This window comes from Aethalodelphis obliquidens, unplaced genomic scaffold (genome assembly GCF_003676395.1).
Source record: "Aethalodelphis obliquidens isolate GAN/ISIS:26980383/991018 unplaced genomic scaffold, ASM367639v1 scaffold62, whole genome shotgun sequence".
Taxonomy (NCBI): domain Eukaryota; kingdom Metazoa; phylum Chordata; class Mammalia; order Artiodactyla; family Delphinidae; genus Aethalodelphis; species Aethalodelphis obliquidens.
The window spans coordinates 11,446,439-11,462,571 of record NW_020838006.1 but is presented as its reverse complement, the minus strand read 5'-3'; the positions used below and the strand labels follow the sequence as shown (position 1 = coordinate 11,462,571).

At 56.1% G+C, this 16,133-nt stretch overlaps 1 protein-coding gene across 2 annotated transcripts in view; it reads left to right on the top strand.

Moving 5' to 3' along the window:
- Positions 1-16,133, top strand: part of VIPR1 (vasoactive intestinal peptide receptor 1) — a 32,867-nt gene extending 16,734 nt beyond the window's left edge. The window contains exons 4-13 of one of the 2 annotated variants that reach the window (XM_027088275.1): positions 4,582-4,688; positions 6,073-6,176; positions 6,603-6,735; positions 9,304-9,457; positions 9,991-10,051; positions 10,254-10,320; positions 10,694-10,785; positions 13,655-13,784; positions 14,016-14,057; positions 14,716-16,133. In XM_027088275.1, coding sequence (XP_026944076.1) covers positions 4,582-4,688; positions 6,073-6,176; positions 6,603-6,735; positions 9,304-9,457; positions 9,991-10,051; positions 10,254-10,320; positions 10,694-10,785; positions 13,655-13,784; positions 14,016-14,057; positions 14,716-14,907 — 1,082 coding nt within the window. In that variant the 3' untranslated portion in view covers positions 14,908-16,133. The other variant, XM_027088274.1, reaches the window with a different exon arrangement.

Genomic DNA, 16,133 nt, shown 5'->3' with positions numbered 1-16,133 from the left:
GCTTGCCAGTGCCCGGTGTTGTGACCTCAGCAGTGAGGGAGAGAGATCCGGATGCCCTCCCTGAGGGTCAGCCACAGGTGTGCCGTATTCCAGGCCAGCGCCCACCTAGCCCAGCCCTCTTCCAGCGGGACCCAGCACCTGGGCAGACAGGAGATGAGCTCCTCTGGCAGCTCTCATGATGCTTCCTTCAGCAGAGCCTGGCAACCAGCCTTTCCTGGGATCCCTGGAAGCGCCTGCTAATTGCATTCCTCCTGAGGCTCTTCCTTCTGTCCCTGCTGGAATTGTAAAGGCAGATCCTTCACTTGAGAACCTGGAGTCCAGCCCACCATCTGGCTAACCCCCAGGCTGCCAGCCTCAGGGGGGCCCACACCAAGCCTTTCGGCAGATGAGAGAAAGGCAGCCTTCCTCAGGTGGATTCAACATCTCACCAGAACCTACTTAGTGACAAGCTGAATATGAAGTACGCTTTAGCCCCCAGTGTTCATCAGCCAGATGCCCTTGTTGTGCAGTGAACAACCTGTCGAGCTATACTTGGCAGCCTTAGCCTCTGAAAATGATGGCAAGAAATAGGAAACTGGGCTAGGGGCTGAATATGTAAAGGAAAGAGACTGTGTTTTCCTGGGCAACTAGATGAAGAAGGTGTGAGCCTCAATTCCAAAGAGGAAAGTTTGCATGTAAGGGAAGTATGGGATAGCAGCAAGGATGGCAACCCAAACTCCTGCCCCTCTGGGTAATAGGACTGGGGAAGGAGTGTCTTCTCTGGAAGAGTTGGAAGGGACCTGGTTCTACAGGGAAAGCTGAAGAGAGTTAAAAGACGTCATTTGGCCAGGCTGGGTAAAGAACGTGGGAAGGAGGGGTGGCCAGGCAAAGATTGCTCACCAAGGCACCAAAATGTTTGTGGAGGTCTAGTCCTTTTTTTTTCAATTTATTTATTTTTTGTTGGAGTATTGTTGCTTTACAATGTTGTTAGTTTCTGCTGTACAGCACAGTGAATCAGCTATACGTGTACACATATCCCCTCTTTTTTGGATTTCCTTCCCGTTAAGGTCACCACAGAGCACTGAGTAGAGTTCCCCATGCTATACAGTCGGTTCTCATTAGTTATCTATTTTATACATAGTAGTGTATATATGTCAATCCCAGTCTCCCAACTGTGGAGGTCTAGTCCTTTTATTTGTGGTCTGCACGTCTTTCACCTGTGGTGTTTTTGCCATTAAATATTTGAAGAGACTTTTTTTAAGAGTAAAAAGTAGGAGGGCTATTTTGATAAGAAGACACCACAGTCTATATTACCTGTGTCTATGGGGTCTGTGGGACACCTCCTCCCCGCAGCATCACATGAAACCGTAGATAAGGAGGTCTTGTCAACCTAAGACGTCTGCCCTGGTTGGCTGGGGTGGGCCGCCATTGACAGGATTTCAGCAAGAGAGTGCCACGATCAGGTCTAGATTTTAGAACAACCCTCCAGGATTCAGGGTGCGGAGTGGGTTGGAGGGGCAGGAAAACAGGGAGAACCATCAGAAGGCTCCTACCTAATCCAGGGGAGATGAGACGGTCAGTGCTGGTGTCGAGGAAAGGGAAGCTGGGGCAGGACTGGTGACTGATGGGGGAGGAGAGAGGTGAGTGGGGAGAAAATGACCCCCGATTTCTAGCCCCAGACACCGAGTAGGGCTTTTCACGTGGAGAACTGAGGGAGGAAAGGGGGCAGGGCAGCCGTGACTTCTTTTTTGAGACATGACAAACGGGAGGAGACTGGGAGGATGTGGAGTGGCCCTCCCAGCACAGGGTTAAAGTCCCTCGCCCTTTCTCGTACCCTCCGTAGCCCCCTCTACACACACAGGGTCTGTCGGCTCCCCAGCCCAGACTGGGGAAGACACTGTTGACTGATCCTCAGGGTCCCATGGTGACTTCTACTGAGATCATCTCAAGAGCAGTTCCCTTGGAGTCCTGGACTTCAGTCCCAGGCTCTTCAAAGTGGCCACCCAGCCCTGAAGATGCCCCGCTATCCCCTGCCCTCCCTTGCTCTCTGGGCAATCGGGGCTCCAAGGGACAAAGTCCCCCTTCAGCTGCTGCTGGGAGCCCAAAAAGATGTGGAGTCAGGCTGACCTCGGTCTGCATCCCAGGCCTGCTGCTTCTTTGCTGTGTGACCATGGGCAAGTCACCCAACCTCTCTCACTCTTGGCGTCCCCCTTTTTAATGGGACTATTGGTAACTCCTGATCACGAGCCTTAACACATTAATGTTTGCTCCCCACTGCTCCCACAGAAGGCATGTGATGCTGCTGTGTAGACATTGTTGGGTCACCCAGGCTCGCTAGCTTCATTCGTGATAATCCCAGGTGTCCACTATGTCATGGGCCTGGCCTCGTCGAGCCCTGGACCCTCCGGCCAGTGGGGAGCCCAAAGCCCGAGCTTTGGTGTCCCTGCTTTAAGGCTGGCTGGTTTGGCCTTGTCCCCTTTTTCCTACTTGCCCCAGTCTGGCAGGGTCAGTCCCCCAAGAATCAGCTCCTGGGGAGGGGCATGGCCTCCGGGCCCCCAGTGAGCTCCTGAGATCTGGGGCTGATGGGGGCCTGCAGTTTGATGAGTGGCTGCTTGAAGCCTCCAGGCTGGCCCACCCTCTGCTGCAGCGGGAGAAAGCTGAGGGGGTGAGGAGGGGCGGTGTGCAGAGGGGCAGTGTGAAGAGTTTTCTCATGCCCTGGGAGCCTCCTGTGGCAGTGCGGTTGGGAGGTCTGTGCAGAAATGGGCCACCAGGGCAAGAAACGGGCCCAACCTAGGGTCCCTTCCTCAGCAAAGTCCTTCCTGCCACCCCTGGGACCTCACAGTGGAAAGAGACCCAACGGGCTGCTCCTTCCTGGTTATCCCCCTACCCCTAGTTGTCCCTCAGTTCCTCGTCCATAAAGTAGGGTGACAAGAACCTCTTTCAAATGGTGGCCAGGAGGATTTACAGAAATAGGGAATAGGGAATCACCTGGGATGTTCTGAGCACACGGCAAGGTTTGGAAATTTTAAACATATGCACAGTGACCCTCCCTGAGCTCGGGATGGCTTGACGCCTCCTACAGCTCTGCACCTGGACACCCGAAACAAGTCCTCAGTCACCTCAGTGCAGATGAGGGCCAAGGTTACCTGGGAAGACTATGGGACCACACCTGCTCTACCCTGTCCTATGTACGTGGCCTTGAGCAAGTGACCAGCCTCTTGGAGCCCTACTTCTCAACTGTGAAATGGGATTACTTTCCCACTGGGTGGTTGAGGGGCTTCAAAAAGACAATATGCCTGAAGTGCTCTGTACCGTGTACCTGGGAAAAGTTCTCAAAACGTGCATCGTGGTGATGGTGACGGTCATGGTCATGGTGATGCTGGTGCTGATGGAGGTGCTGATGGTGGTGGTGCAGGTGAGAAAGGAGCTAGACGGCAAGGATGTCAGGACCCATCTTCTCTCTCAGCTCTTCTTCATCGCCTCACCTTATCTCTTTCCCTGCTTTTCTCTCCCCTCCCCCTTCTTCCTCATCCTCTTACCCCCTTCTCCTCCTACCTGTTCTCTCTCCCCTCATCCTCCCTCCCTCCCTCTCCTTTCCTTCTTCCTCCTTCCCCTCCCCCTTCCTCCTTCTCCTTTCCTCTCCCACAACAAGTCTGGCAGGAAGGCTGTGTCCCGGACTCAGTGCCTCTGTAATGAGTCCTGGGATGGGGGCAGAGAGCTCTCTGGCTCACCCATTTTCTATTCAGCCTCTCCCCTCCCTGGCGAGTGGGGAGCCTTGGGGTCACCCCTCACCTCACATGGCCGCTCAGTGGTCCTGCCCCTTTGCTGCAGCCCTGGTCCTCCGGGGACAGCGGACAGTGCCACTGTCCTGGAACCCCAGCCTTAGTGGTTCAGCCCCGAGATTCTGCAATGGTGTGCAGCTCAATTATTCTCATACTTGCCTTTGCCTGGGCGTGTGCCCCTTCTCCGTGTGTGAGGACTTCACACCTGTGCCCTTATCAGAGGTCCTCCGACGCCCACCCACCTCCTGCCTCACCTTTGGTCCCTCTCCAGCAGCACATCTGAACCCCCAGCCCGCAGGCGTGGGAGGAAACCCAGGCCCGTAGGCCCAGGCAGGCTGACCCAGGAGGGCTGGGCAGGCCTGGGCCCCTTGCCGCAGCCAGAAGGCTGCTGTCTGTACCTACAGGACAGACAAGGGAAGCATCTGCCACACCAGCATCCATGGCCCTGTGACGGGGGTCAGCATTCAGCTCATGACAAGGGTCAGGGATCGTTCCACGCCAAGGATCCAGGCTGCTCGTGACAAGGATCAGAGTTTAAATTGCGCCTGGGGTCAGATTCAGACACGACAAGGGGCAGGAATGTCTGCTTTGGCTGTCATCTGTGTTGGTGCGTCCCCTGGCCACCCTGGAGGTGCCTCTCCCTGCCCCAGGCTGCCCCGTGATGCCCTGGGTGTCCAGGTCAGAACAGCTGGAGCCTGATGCCGCAGGGGGTGGTGAGAGTAGGGCTGAGCAGAGAGACAGCCAGGCCCCATGCCTACTCCTCCGACCTACCCACTCCCTGCCTCAACCTCTCTCCTCTCTGCCCCTGCCCTCCACCCAGGCCGCAACGTGAGCCGCAGCTGCACTGACGAGGGCTGGACGCCCCTGGAGCCTGGTCCCTACCCCATTGCCTGTGGCTTGGATGACAACACATCGAGTTTGGACGAGGTGGGCCTCAGTGCACCACACACACACGCTAGAGTACCTGGGCCTGCTAGCCCCTTCCACTCTCTCCCACCAAGGGGCACAGTTGCCTTCCATGTCGGAGCCAGGACTCCCAGGGTCTGCCCTCCTCAAGCCTCCTCCCTCTCCAGGCCCGCATTCCCAGGGGCGCATCCCCTGGCTCCCCTGACAGGGTCCAGGAGGGGGCTTCCAGGAGGATGACTCACAGCATCAAAGCAGAAGCAGCACTCCCAGGCTAGGCCACTCCACTCCCTTGTGGGAGCCTTGATCCAGCCCTGGCAGGGCAGACAGAGCCCATCCCACCTGTCACACGCAGAAGAGAAACTGAGGTGCGGATCCTGGAATGAACCAGCCTCAGATACCCAGGAGCCAATCAGGGGCAGGGACAGGGACAGAACCATTGTCCTCAGTCCCAGGATGGGGATCTGCCCTGGAGCAGGTGGAGCATAGGTGGTCTCTGTAAGGATGTGGGGCCAGGAGCCAGGGAAGGATATTGATGGGGAGGCTGGTGTATAACTGAAGTCCCGAGCTAGGAGCCCCTCGCTGCTTTGGTGGGTGAATGTAGTCTGTCTGTGATGACCTCTGTCCCACCCCCAAAGCCCTTCACAGACAAGGCTTTCACTCCTCCCAAAAGGGCAGCAATTTCCTCAGAGGCCTTAAAAGCCCACCAGATCCTCGGGCAGGATCCTTCTTGACCACTGGCCTCTGTTCCAGCAGGGTGTGGAAGGTGGGGAGGAAGGAGGGGCGGCCCAGTGACCATGGCTCTGCGTGTGTGTCCATGGGGAGGGGCCAGCAGGAAGCCCTTGGTGTCCAGCTTTGTCCCTCCTCCCCATAAAGGCCAGATTGCCCTCCTCCTGCTAAATCCAGCCTCTGAGAGTCCCAAATGGGAAATTACCCTCCCCCTAGCGTCTTCTTTACCGTTGTCCATTCCTCGCCACTTGGTGAGAGGGCCTCCTGTGGGGGGTCTGAAGGGCAAGCAGTCTTGTGCTTGAGGATGCCAAGCCCAGAGCTGGCCCAGAAGGGCTGTTGGACACGTGACTGAAGAATGAATGGATGGACCAGTGGATCGTGTGAGGTCTTCGCCCCTTCCCCCACTGACATTTCCCCTGTGAAGGAGCAGAGAAAGGGCATTCAACCCCTGCCCGACCCTGGGAAGCAGTGCTGTCTCATCCGTGGAAACCAGGGAGAAAGGGGCTCTGGGAACTGGAAGGGGCCGCTCAGCTGCTCCTGGGAGCCCTGGGCCTCAGCCTCCTCATCTGTCAAGGCAGGGATGGGAGGCAGGATGTATAGGGCACCCCGCCTCTGCCAACACCCCCTAGGTGAGTCCCCCCACCCCCGCCCAAGATCCTCACCCACCTCCCTCTAGCAGCAGCAGACAATGTTCTACAGTTCTGTGAAGACTGGCTACACCGTCGGCTACAGCCTGTCCCTCGCCACCCTCCTTGTCGCCACTGCCATCCTGAGCCTGTTCAGGTGAGGACCAGCTCCTGCAATAGGTCTCAAAGCAGACCAGCCAGGTCACTCCTCACCCAGGCATGCTCTGCCCCCTCCACTGTCAGCTCCCAGGCATCACACAGTCCTTCCCCAGCGCCCCCGCCAGGCCAGCCTCCCCTAGAGACAGCAGGGTGCTCGAAGTGTTCACCTGTGTCGGCCTCATCCCTCACAGGATGCCCTGTACCTGGGGATAGGGCACCAGAGGGCAGGGCCTGTGCCCTGGAAGGAGGCACCTGCAAGCCAGGCTGCACACATGGGTAGGATACCTGGGGACAGGGCCCCCCTTCGGGGTGGGGTCTGCATCCAGAGGCTACAAGCCCTACCCTTCCTCAGAGCACTGGACTTGTTGGTTGGGGTGGGGGTCTGAGGCCCCTTCGGCCTCCTGGATCTGGCCACCTCCCACAGGAAGCTCCACTGCACGCGGAACTACATCCACATCCATCTCTTCGTATCCTTCATCCTGAGGGCCACCGCTGTCTTCATCAAAGACTTGGCCCTCTTCGACAGCGGGGAGTCGGACCACTGCTCCAAGGGCTCGGTGAGGACCTGCCCAGGCCCACCTCCCTGGCCCACCTCTGCCATCTGTCACCTGAATCTCCTCTTCTCCCTCTCCTCCCTCCTGTCTCCCCTTTTTTCTCTCTCTCTCTCCCTTTCTCTCTCTCCCTCTCTCTTTCTCTCTCTCTCTCCAAAGATGGCCCCCCTCCGACCCTGCCTGCCAGCTCCTTGGATCCCACTTCCCTCCCAGCAGCAGGAGATGCTGCTTGGCCATCTGGGAGTTCACACACCTACTCCTGCCAATGAAAAACACCTCTTCTGGGTGCAAAGTGGTACACTTCGTGCCAGAGCCCACAGCCCCCTTCCCGCCTCTGCTGCTAACTTCCTATGTGACCTTAGGGAAATCCCTTCCTCAGTTTCCCCGTCGTGCAAGGACATTCAAGCTTCCTTCCATCCCTCCTCTCTGCCATCTGCATACCCATGGCTCTGCTCACCGTGCCCCCCTTCCTACTCCCCCCGTTGCCTTCTGGAGCCAGTCCAAACCCACACAGCCCTCCTCTTCTTCTATTCTTCCCCTGCCCTTAGTCACTCTGGACCATCCTAGGCAAGGGAGGTTAAGAGAGCATTTAAGGAATTCATGGCCCGTCACTAAGGGGTCCATCTGCAGGTGATTCTGTGCTCAGGGCCTCCTCCCTGAGTGCCCCCTGAGCTGAGACAGGGAGCTCAAGACCAGCCCTGGCTCCCATTCGTCCCTTGTGGTCAGTGACTTTTTGCCTCATGAGTGACCTCAGAGACAGTGCATTATTTCAGGGGTCAGAAGTACCTTCTCCCCAGAGAGTGAAATTGAAAGTGAATCTCCCCAGGGAGTTCCCTGGCTGTCCAGTGGTTAGGAATCCACGTTCTCACTGCCAAGGCCCCAGGTTTGATCCCTGACCTGGGAACTGAGATCCCACAAGCTGCGAGGTGTGGCCAAAAAAAAAAAAAATTCTCCAGAGAGTGATGGTGGTATCTCAGGCATCTCGACAAGGGGGAGGGGAGCCACCCTGGCCATTCCCAGGTCGCCTCAGATGATCCAGCCTGGGAGTAGGGCTCAGACCTGTGCGGTGTGAGCCCCGGAGCCTGGGGAGCAGCCTGAAGCCGCCGGCGCACTTGTTGAGGATAATTGTGGAAATGAGCTTCCCGATTCATTAGCAGCTCTGTGAAGCTTTTCCAAGGCAAGGAGAAGCACAGCTAATAGTCCTGTTAAAGAGCTGAGTTATTCTTGCTGTAAAGCAGATGAGGGAAGGTGGGGGAAACAGACTGCCTGTAACAGGAGGGACTGAAGTAAGACCTGAGGAAGGACTTTCCAACCATTGGGAGAGGAGGGTAGGCTGCTCTCTGAGGGTGCCTCAAAGCCGACGGCACAGGAGGAAAGGGTGGGAACCTGTGTTCTGGGTACAAGGAGGAATGAAAGCAGAGGGGCTTCCTGGAAGAGGGTGGCTTTAAGCTCTGGCTTACAGGTATCTGGGCGCAATCTGAAACGGCAGATAGTTTCTGGGAGAGGACAGATGGCCCAGAAGACCTTCTAATCATGCGAGCTGGGCCGCCCAGAGCCCCTGATTTCCCTGCCCAGGGGTCTCCCTAACTCCTCCATTGTCCTCACCTGCCTGGGGAACCCCTTCTTCCTCTAGCTCCTCTGGCCCCCAGGAGGAAGGATCATCCCTCCACTCTCCTCTTTTTCCTAACTTCTACTTCACCCTCCTCTTCCCTCTTCTCCGTCCCCATCTTTCCCCCAACAATTCCATCTAAACCCCACTCCACAGTCCACAGCCCATATCCCTACACTTTCAAGGGATTCTTGCTAATGCAAGCAAGAATTCTCCCTCATACGTCTTCCAGCTACCTTCAATCATAATAGGAATAAGATAAATGAGTAGCGGAGATGGTAAGTGGATGGGTTGGTAGCTGGATGATGGGGTAAATAGTGTGTGGATGACTAAGTGGAAGGATAGATGGATAAAGTAAGAAAAATTGGATAGATCATGGGTGGGGGTATATTGGTGGTTGGATGGATGAGCAGATTGATGGACAAGTGGATAAATGAATGGATGGATAGATGTCTAGGTGTGTGGGTTGGTAGTGGATGTCTAGTATGTGGATAGTAGATGAATGGAGAGAGAGACAGGTGAGTCTGTGGATGGACTGATAGATGGAAGATGATGGATGCAGATAGATAGTTAATGGTTGGATGCATGGATGGTAGATGGATAGATGGGTGAGTTGGCAGTGGATGTCTGGTGGGTGGATGGGTAAATAAATGGATAAATAGATAGGTGGGTAGGTGGATGGTTGGATGGGTAGGTGGGTGGATAGATATATAGATAGGAAGATGAATAGATGATAAATTGATGGGTGGATAATTAAAATTGCAAGCTTATTCCAAAGCATCAGATGATGTAAAATTAGGGATAATGGGAAAACCACTGAGTATATTTCTAAGGGAATAATACAGAAATAAGTAAGAGAGTAAGTTGGCTGTACTGCAATCCTGTTTGTCACCCCACACAGAGATGTGGGCAGGCAGGGACCCCTGCTAACTCCACTGGGCCCCCCTCTTCTCCTCCCCCTGCAGGTGGGCTGTAAGGCGGCCGTGGTGTTATTCCAGTACTGTGTCATGGCCAACTTCTTCTGGCTGCTGGTGGAGGGCCTCTACCTGCACACCCTGCTCGCCGTCTCCTTCTTCTCCGAGAGGAAGTACTTCTGGGGGTACATATTCATCGGCTGGGGTATGGTACCAGGGAGGGCTGCCAGGCTGGGAACAAGGGGGCAAAGCCTGGGGAGCTCATTAGGGGGTGGGTACCAACCCAGCCTGCTGCCTTAGGTCTTGCTGGGCTGCAGATCCTGCCTGCAAGGCACTTGGCCGTGGGTTGATAAAAGTCCTCCCGTCGTCTGACCCCTGGGCAAGGGCCTTCTGGCTGCGGCTGCACCTCGAGCTGACCCGTGGAACACACAGGTTCTCTGAGCATCCTTCCATTTCCCCTCCAGGCCTTGAAACACACAGGGCCGCTGCTAATCTATACAGTGCCTCTGCCCAAATGAGAAAACAAGTCCCCTTTAGGCAGACACAGTCCCTCAGACATAGAGCTTCACCCCCTCAATGAGGCATCTTTGCGCACTGAGCTACCTATATATGCCACCATCCGTGGCCACGTTGGAAACCCACCCTTTTCTCTCCCTGCCTCTTCCTGGCTCTTCCTCCTCGATCTCCCCCTCTTCCTGCCACACTCTCTCCTCTTTCTCTCTCCTTTGGCCCTGACAGGGGTGCCCAGCACATTCACCATGGTGTGGACCATCATCAGAATCCATTTTGAGGATTACGGGTGAGCTGTCACCCCACCCCCTCCTCCTGGCTGCTGTCACTCGGGGCAGATCCCCCGGGTGGGATGAGGGGGACCGGGGAGTAACAGACTCTGGACCAGTGGTCTCTAAAGGGTTTGGGGCAGAGCCGGGGACAACAGGAGGACTGCTGACTCTCTCTGGCCGAGGACAATCTCTCATTCTCCCCCACCGTACCCTGCCCAGATGCTGGGACACCATCATCTCCTCACTGTGGTGGATCATAAAGGCCCCCATCCTCGCCTCCATCTTGGTAAGGCCTCCTCCCACCACTTAGGGACGGGGAGACTGAGGCCCGGAGTGGGTAGACAACTGACCCAGGTCCCACAGGAAATTCGTGTCTAGGTCAGAACTGAACCCTAGGCTTCCCAATGCCTAATGCAGGACTGTCCCCAGCCCTTTCCCGACCAGTTTTTCCTCTAGAGTAGAGAAAGCAGATTGGGAGGCCCAGCCCTTAGGGATGTGAGGGAGAGTTCCTGGATGACTTTCCCAAAGTGGGAAGAGGTAGGGGAGAGGTAAGATGGATGGATAGCTGGGCCCTGGGGAAGAAGACAGGCCATCAGCCCAGGGGGCTGGACACCCTGCCTCCCCTCTCTGACCACCCGACCTTGGCCCCCACCCACCAGGTGAACTTCATCCTCTTTATTCGCATCATCAGAATCCTGGTTCACAAACTGCGGGCCCCAGATGTCGGGAAGAGTGACAGCAGCCCATACTCGTGAGTATGGGCCCAGGGCCCCGGCTCTCCCGGTATCCCCAGCCCCAGTCCACAAATCATCCCACGTCCCCTGGAAGCCCCCCTCCAGAATCATCAAAAACCCACCTTGCTCTTGCCCACTTCTGCCCCCATGGCCTGGCTCAGTGCACGAGTGTCCCCTGCCCAGTCCCACCCTCACCAGACCCGTGAGTCCCAGGCCTGCTTCTCCTGCATGACTTACCTAGCAGGTGATCGGCCCCGCTGTGTATCTACTGTCAAGCCAGGGAGCTCAAGAACACAGTAGATAACCTGTGTCCTGTTCACACCGTGTGCCCAGTCCCTGGCATGGGCCTGGCACAGAAAAGGGGCACAGTAGATGCATGCCCCAGGGGAGCCCCCAGTCTACCAAGGAAATGGCCATATTCGGGACTCAGTCCTCCCTGAGAGTAGTAACGGCATCCACAGGTTACAGGCCAGGTGTGTGCAACGGGGTTTCCAAGCATCATCTCATTTCGTCTGTACAGTCTCCTCCAGATTGTCCCCATTTCACAGATGAGGAAACTGACACATACTCCCTCGTCCTCTAGAGTTTGGGAGCACATCGTCTTGGCAGGGGGAGGGCACGGTGTCTGTGGGACAGGGGTCATATCCTTGCTTGGAAAGGTGTGAGGGCTCTTCCTGTGCTTGGGGGGCCTGGAGAACAGGCAGGCTTTCATGAGGACAACAAGGCTGGAAGACAGAGCTACAGAAACATGAATGGGGTGGCTGTGGGAGGGTGAGTCGGTCTGTGTGCCCACAGATGGGAACAGGAGATTATCAGCACTGCACAGACAAGACAAACCTGGGGTGTCCTACAGCGGCCTTCCAGTCCTGTGATCCAGAATGTTCTCCTGGGCCTGGCTTCTCTCTGGGGAATCTGTGCTGTGGTTCTAAGATTCCTGGCTAGAATGTCACGAGCTGCTGGATTTAGGATTCTATTCTGGAATCCTGTGATTCTCTCTGATGAGACTAAGACTCCCGTTCCTGGTGTGACAGCACTTCCTCCCTCGGGGTGTGGAGGTGGAGCTTCCCTTCCAGTCTGAGAAAGGAAGGCCCTGTAGGGGTCTGCAGTCTGCCAGGGGGTAGCACATCAGGCCTGTGCCCCCTCCTCCTCTACTTTCCCTGTGGGGCCTTGTTTTACCCAACATACAACTGCTCGAAAGGGCTTGAATCTGAGGCAAAGAGAACCGGTCATCACCAGGTCCACGTGGGTGAGGTGGAAACTGAACAGCTGTTGGCAGGCAGAAGGGGTGGGGGGAGTAGGAGATGGAGCTCCCCGCGGAGGGACTGTCAGCTCCCACTCTCCACCTCCCCACAAGCCTCCAATTTAAAGAAAGCCTCCATCTGTCAGCCTCAGGCGCGTGGGATAGGTTTGCAGTCAAGGAGCGGTGGGCAGTGCTCGGGACACTGGCGTGTCTGGGGACCAGGTCCAGGAAGGAGTGGAGGGGCAAGGCCAGCTCCTCTGCCCCCAGTTTGCTGTGGGTCCTCGGGCCCAGGGCTAGGCCTACCTGGACTGACTGCCAAGGCAGGAGACACAGAGGCAGAGACACACTCACCCCTCAGACCTCTCCCAGCCAGGGAACTGTGGGTTCACACTGCCTGGACCAGCTATGAGGTCAAGTGGCTGGGAGGCCTGAAACAGGATGAGCTCTGCTCCATGGGAAAGGGGCAAGTCATTTAGAGGGACTGTGGACCCTGCTGAGCACACATGGCCAGTGAAGGAGGAGCTGGTCCTCCAGAGAATTCTGGGGGTGCGTGTATTGGTGTGGGGAGCGGGGCTGGGGCAGAAAGGGGTGTAATCCCAGAAAAGTTGGCAACTCCTGGGGAAGTAGATACAGCAGAGAAGCCAAAGACAGGGCTTTACTAGTTGACCCTGAGTCATCCTTGGTGACAGACACAAACTTGAGCACCCATCATCCTCCCAAGTGGCCTTGGGCATCTGTGGTCAGCAACCCAATTACAAAAACTTCCTTCCCAAATGCCCTCATTTCCAGTAGAGTATTGGTCTCTCATAAATGCACTGTATTTCATAGTACCCAAAGCGCTTCCGAGTTTACAGTGGGCCCCACTTCTATTCCTTGACCATGTTGAGCATACACTCGCCCCATTGTACAGATTGGAGAAACTGAGACCAGGGGAAGGGAAACCAGGATCTCCTGTTGCTCAAGAAACTATCCCCGTTAGCGGCCATAGAGCCTGAAATACCACTATTACATGTAATCCTTGGGATTGAGCCCTGGCCCTCCTTTATACTCTCTCCTCCAGAAAGTGGAAATAGAGGGGTTTCTCTCTCCTTGCAAGCTGCATTTGCTAGGATTCTTTATCCACTTACTTGTAGTTAAATTTGACCAGTGGGCGGCTCTGGAAGGGTATGAGATAGGACAAAGGGGAGGGAAGCTACAGACTTTCTTTCACGGCTCCAGCATTGACTCTGGCATGGTCTCTGGCATTGACTATACCTCTTTGTGGCTCAAGCTCATTCAAGGAGCCCTTCTCAACATGTTTCCATCTCATTCAAGGGACTCCTCCCATGTTGATTTCAGCACTTACTTAGTAAGGCCTCTACCATAGGATCCCAACCCTTTCCAGGTAGCCCTGTCCTTGGGTTCTGGTAAAGCCACCTCTTCCCTTTGTCCCTCCTTCACTGGAGCTGGAAGTCCAAGGGAGGAGGCCCAGGGGGCATGAGGTCATAGGCACTGCAGATATGGAACAGAAACAGTTGTGGACGTAGGACTGATGGGAACCAACAGTCTATCCTCACACATCCTGGTCGTTGTCCCTGTCTTCTGTGCCCCATGTGCGTACACGTGTGGACACCCATACCCACTGCCTGCCCCTCCCCTGCCCCCAGGAGGCTGGCCAAGTCCACCCTTCTGCTGATCCCCCTGTTTGGAGTGCACTACATCATGTTTGCCTTCTTCCCCGACAACTTTAAGGCTGAAGTGAAAATGGTCTTTGAGCTCGTCGTGGGGTCTTTCCAGGTATGAACCGTGGACTTAAGGCTGCGTTCTTCTCTGGGCTTTAAGGGAGGAAATTCACCTGGGGCCTTGGCCTCTTGCCGCTAGATTCCAATCTTTTCATTGCAATAAGTATTTATTAAGCACCAACTGTATGTTTGGCCCTTTGTTTCACCAGGGGAACACAGGGGTGGGGCAGGGTTTGGGGCTCCCAGGGTCTGTCTACCTCACCTCTCCCGCTCCCTTCCTCCCCAGGGTTTTGTGGTGGCCGTCCTCTACTGCTTCCTCAATGGCGAGGTAAGCCCCTCTCAGACCTTGGGGGTCAAGGAACAGAACTCTGGTAGCCCCAAGGTCCAAAACCCCTGACGCGATATGTGCAGAGCAAAGAAGGGTCAAACCTTGCTACTCCAAGTGTGGTCCTCAGACTAGTAAATCAGTGACGGCACCTAGGACCTTGTTTAAAATGCTGATTTCTGGGCCCACCCCAAGCCTGCTGACTCTGAATCTGCTTTTAAGAAAAACCTCAGGGGATTCATGTGCACATCAGAGTTTTAGAAGTGCTGTGTTAGGTGGCTGTGTGCAGAGGGAGTGGGGATGGGTGAAGTGAAGCCTGAGTCACTGTGGAGCCCTGGTTCCAAAGCACAGAAGTCTATTGGGATGAGCTCAAGGTGAGCTGGAGGGCAGGGATCAGGAGATTGGGCCGCATACCTCTCCCTCCCTGGACTGAATTCTCTGATCCTCTCTGGCTCCCACCTCCCCCCACTCCAATCCCTTGATTTGACCTGGCCCCTAGGAGGTCCCATCTCTGCACTGCCCAAGGTAGCATCTGACCTTTCAAGTTAGATTCCGCAAGAGGCTCTGACTGTCTGGCTCACGCACCCTAGACAGAGTGCAGCCCAATCAGCAGTGCAGGAGGCTTCATAGGGGCGCGCCTGACCACGCTCCTTTCTCCCAGGTGCAGGCAGAGCTGCGGCGGAAGTGGCGGCGCTGGCATCTGCAGGGCGTCTTGGGTTGGAAACCCAAATACCAGCACCCGTCAGCAGGCAGCAGCGGGGCCACGTGCAGCACTCAGGTCTCCATGCTGACCCGCGTCAGCCCCGGCGCGCGCCGCTCCTCCAGCTTCCAGGCCGAAGTCTCCCTGGTCTGACCTCCAGGTGCCCAGGCGGGTGGGCGGCCCCTCCCGTCGGCACCGCCCCCCACCCCGCGCGGCAGCGGGGGCAAAGGCCTGCCAGGCGAGGTCAGCCCCAGCCCTGAGCTCGGAGGCTGCCCGGGCACCCCCAGCTTACTGTCCGGAAGCCCCTGGAGAACGCTGCCCTTGCGCCTGCCTGGGGAGACGATGGGGGAGAGCTGGGAGCTCCTACCTAGAAGATGAGGGGTGGAGCTCAGTCTTCAGACTCCGCCCCCAAAGGCCCCCTCCGCCCATTAAGGGCAAGAAATCTGCATACTCTCACCTGATTCCACGGCCTGGTAGATCTCGCTACCCATCCGAGGAGGGCCACCGCCTATCCCCTGACAATGCATGTGGGAACGTGGTGTGATCTGAGGGGACAAAGGTCTTGCCCCAAAAGGTCACCTGCCACCGCCACCTCGACAGTGCCTGAAGTTCCACCATTGCTGTCAGTTTCCTTTGGGTTAAGCATCACCATTCAGGCATCTCTCCAAAGACGCGGTCCCCTCCCTCAGTGCCTCCTCATAGCTGCCAGCTCTTCAAGGTGAATGAGTTTTTCTGCCTCCGGCAGATGCGGTTGTAAACGAGGGGTTTTGGTTTGGGGAGGGCAGCTATCTTCATAGTCCCCGCTAAAGTGGAGTCATCCCGGGATGGCTGGAACAATTCCAGGAGCTTGCCACCAGCCCTACCAATCCTTATGGGCTGTGGGAGCTGCCCCTGGCTGCCTACCTATGTGCCAACTATTAGGACCGGGCTCAGAGATGTACACTCTTGGGCCCCTTAATCCTCAGAGCAACCCAGCAAGGCGGGCACTACTGTCCCTATTTCACACTGAGCCTCACAGAGAGCAGGTACCTCATCTTGTCACACAGACAGCATTTGAACTCAGATCTTGCTGATGGGAAAGTGAAAGCACAGACTCTTAACTGCTGCCTTTTATATATTGTAGCAAGCTGGATCCTCTTGCTTATTTGTATCACCACTGATATTGTTATTACCAGCATCCCGCAAACCCCATTCCCACCCCACCCTCCCTGGAGTGTGGCTGAGGAGTCCCCCAGCCCATGTATCATCTGGACAAGAGCCTGGTGGCTGTCATGTCCTGTGTCCGCCCTGCACCCCTGTGGCCACACGGCTTCCTACTCACGCCCCAGCCAGAAGATCCCCTTGGGACTGCAAACAGGCTTGTGCAACAATAAACACTG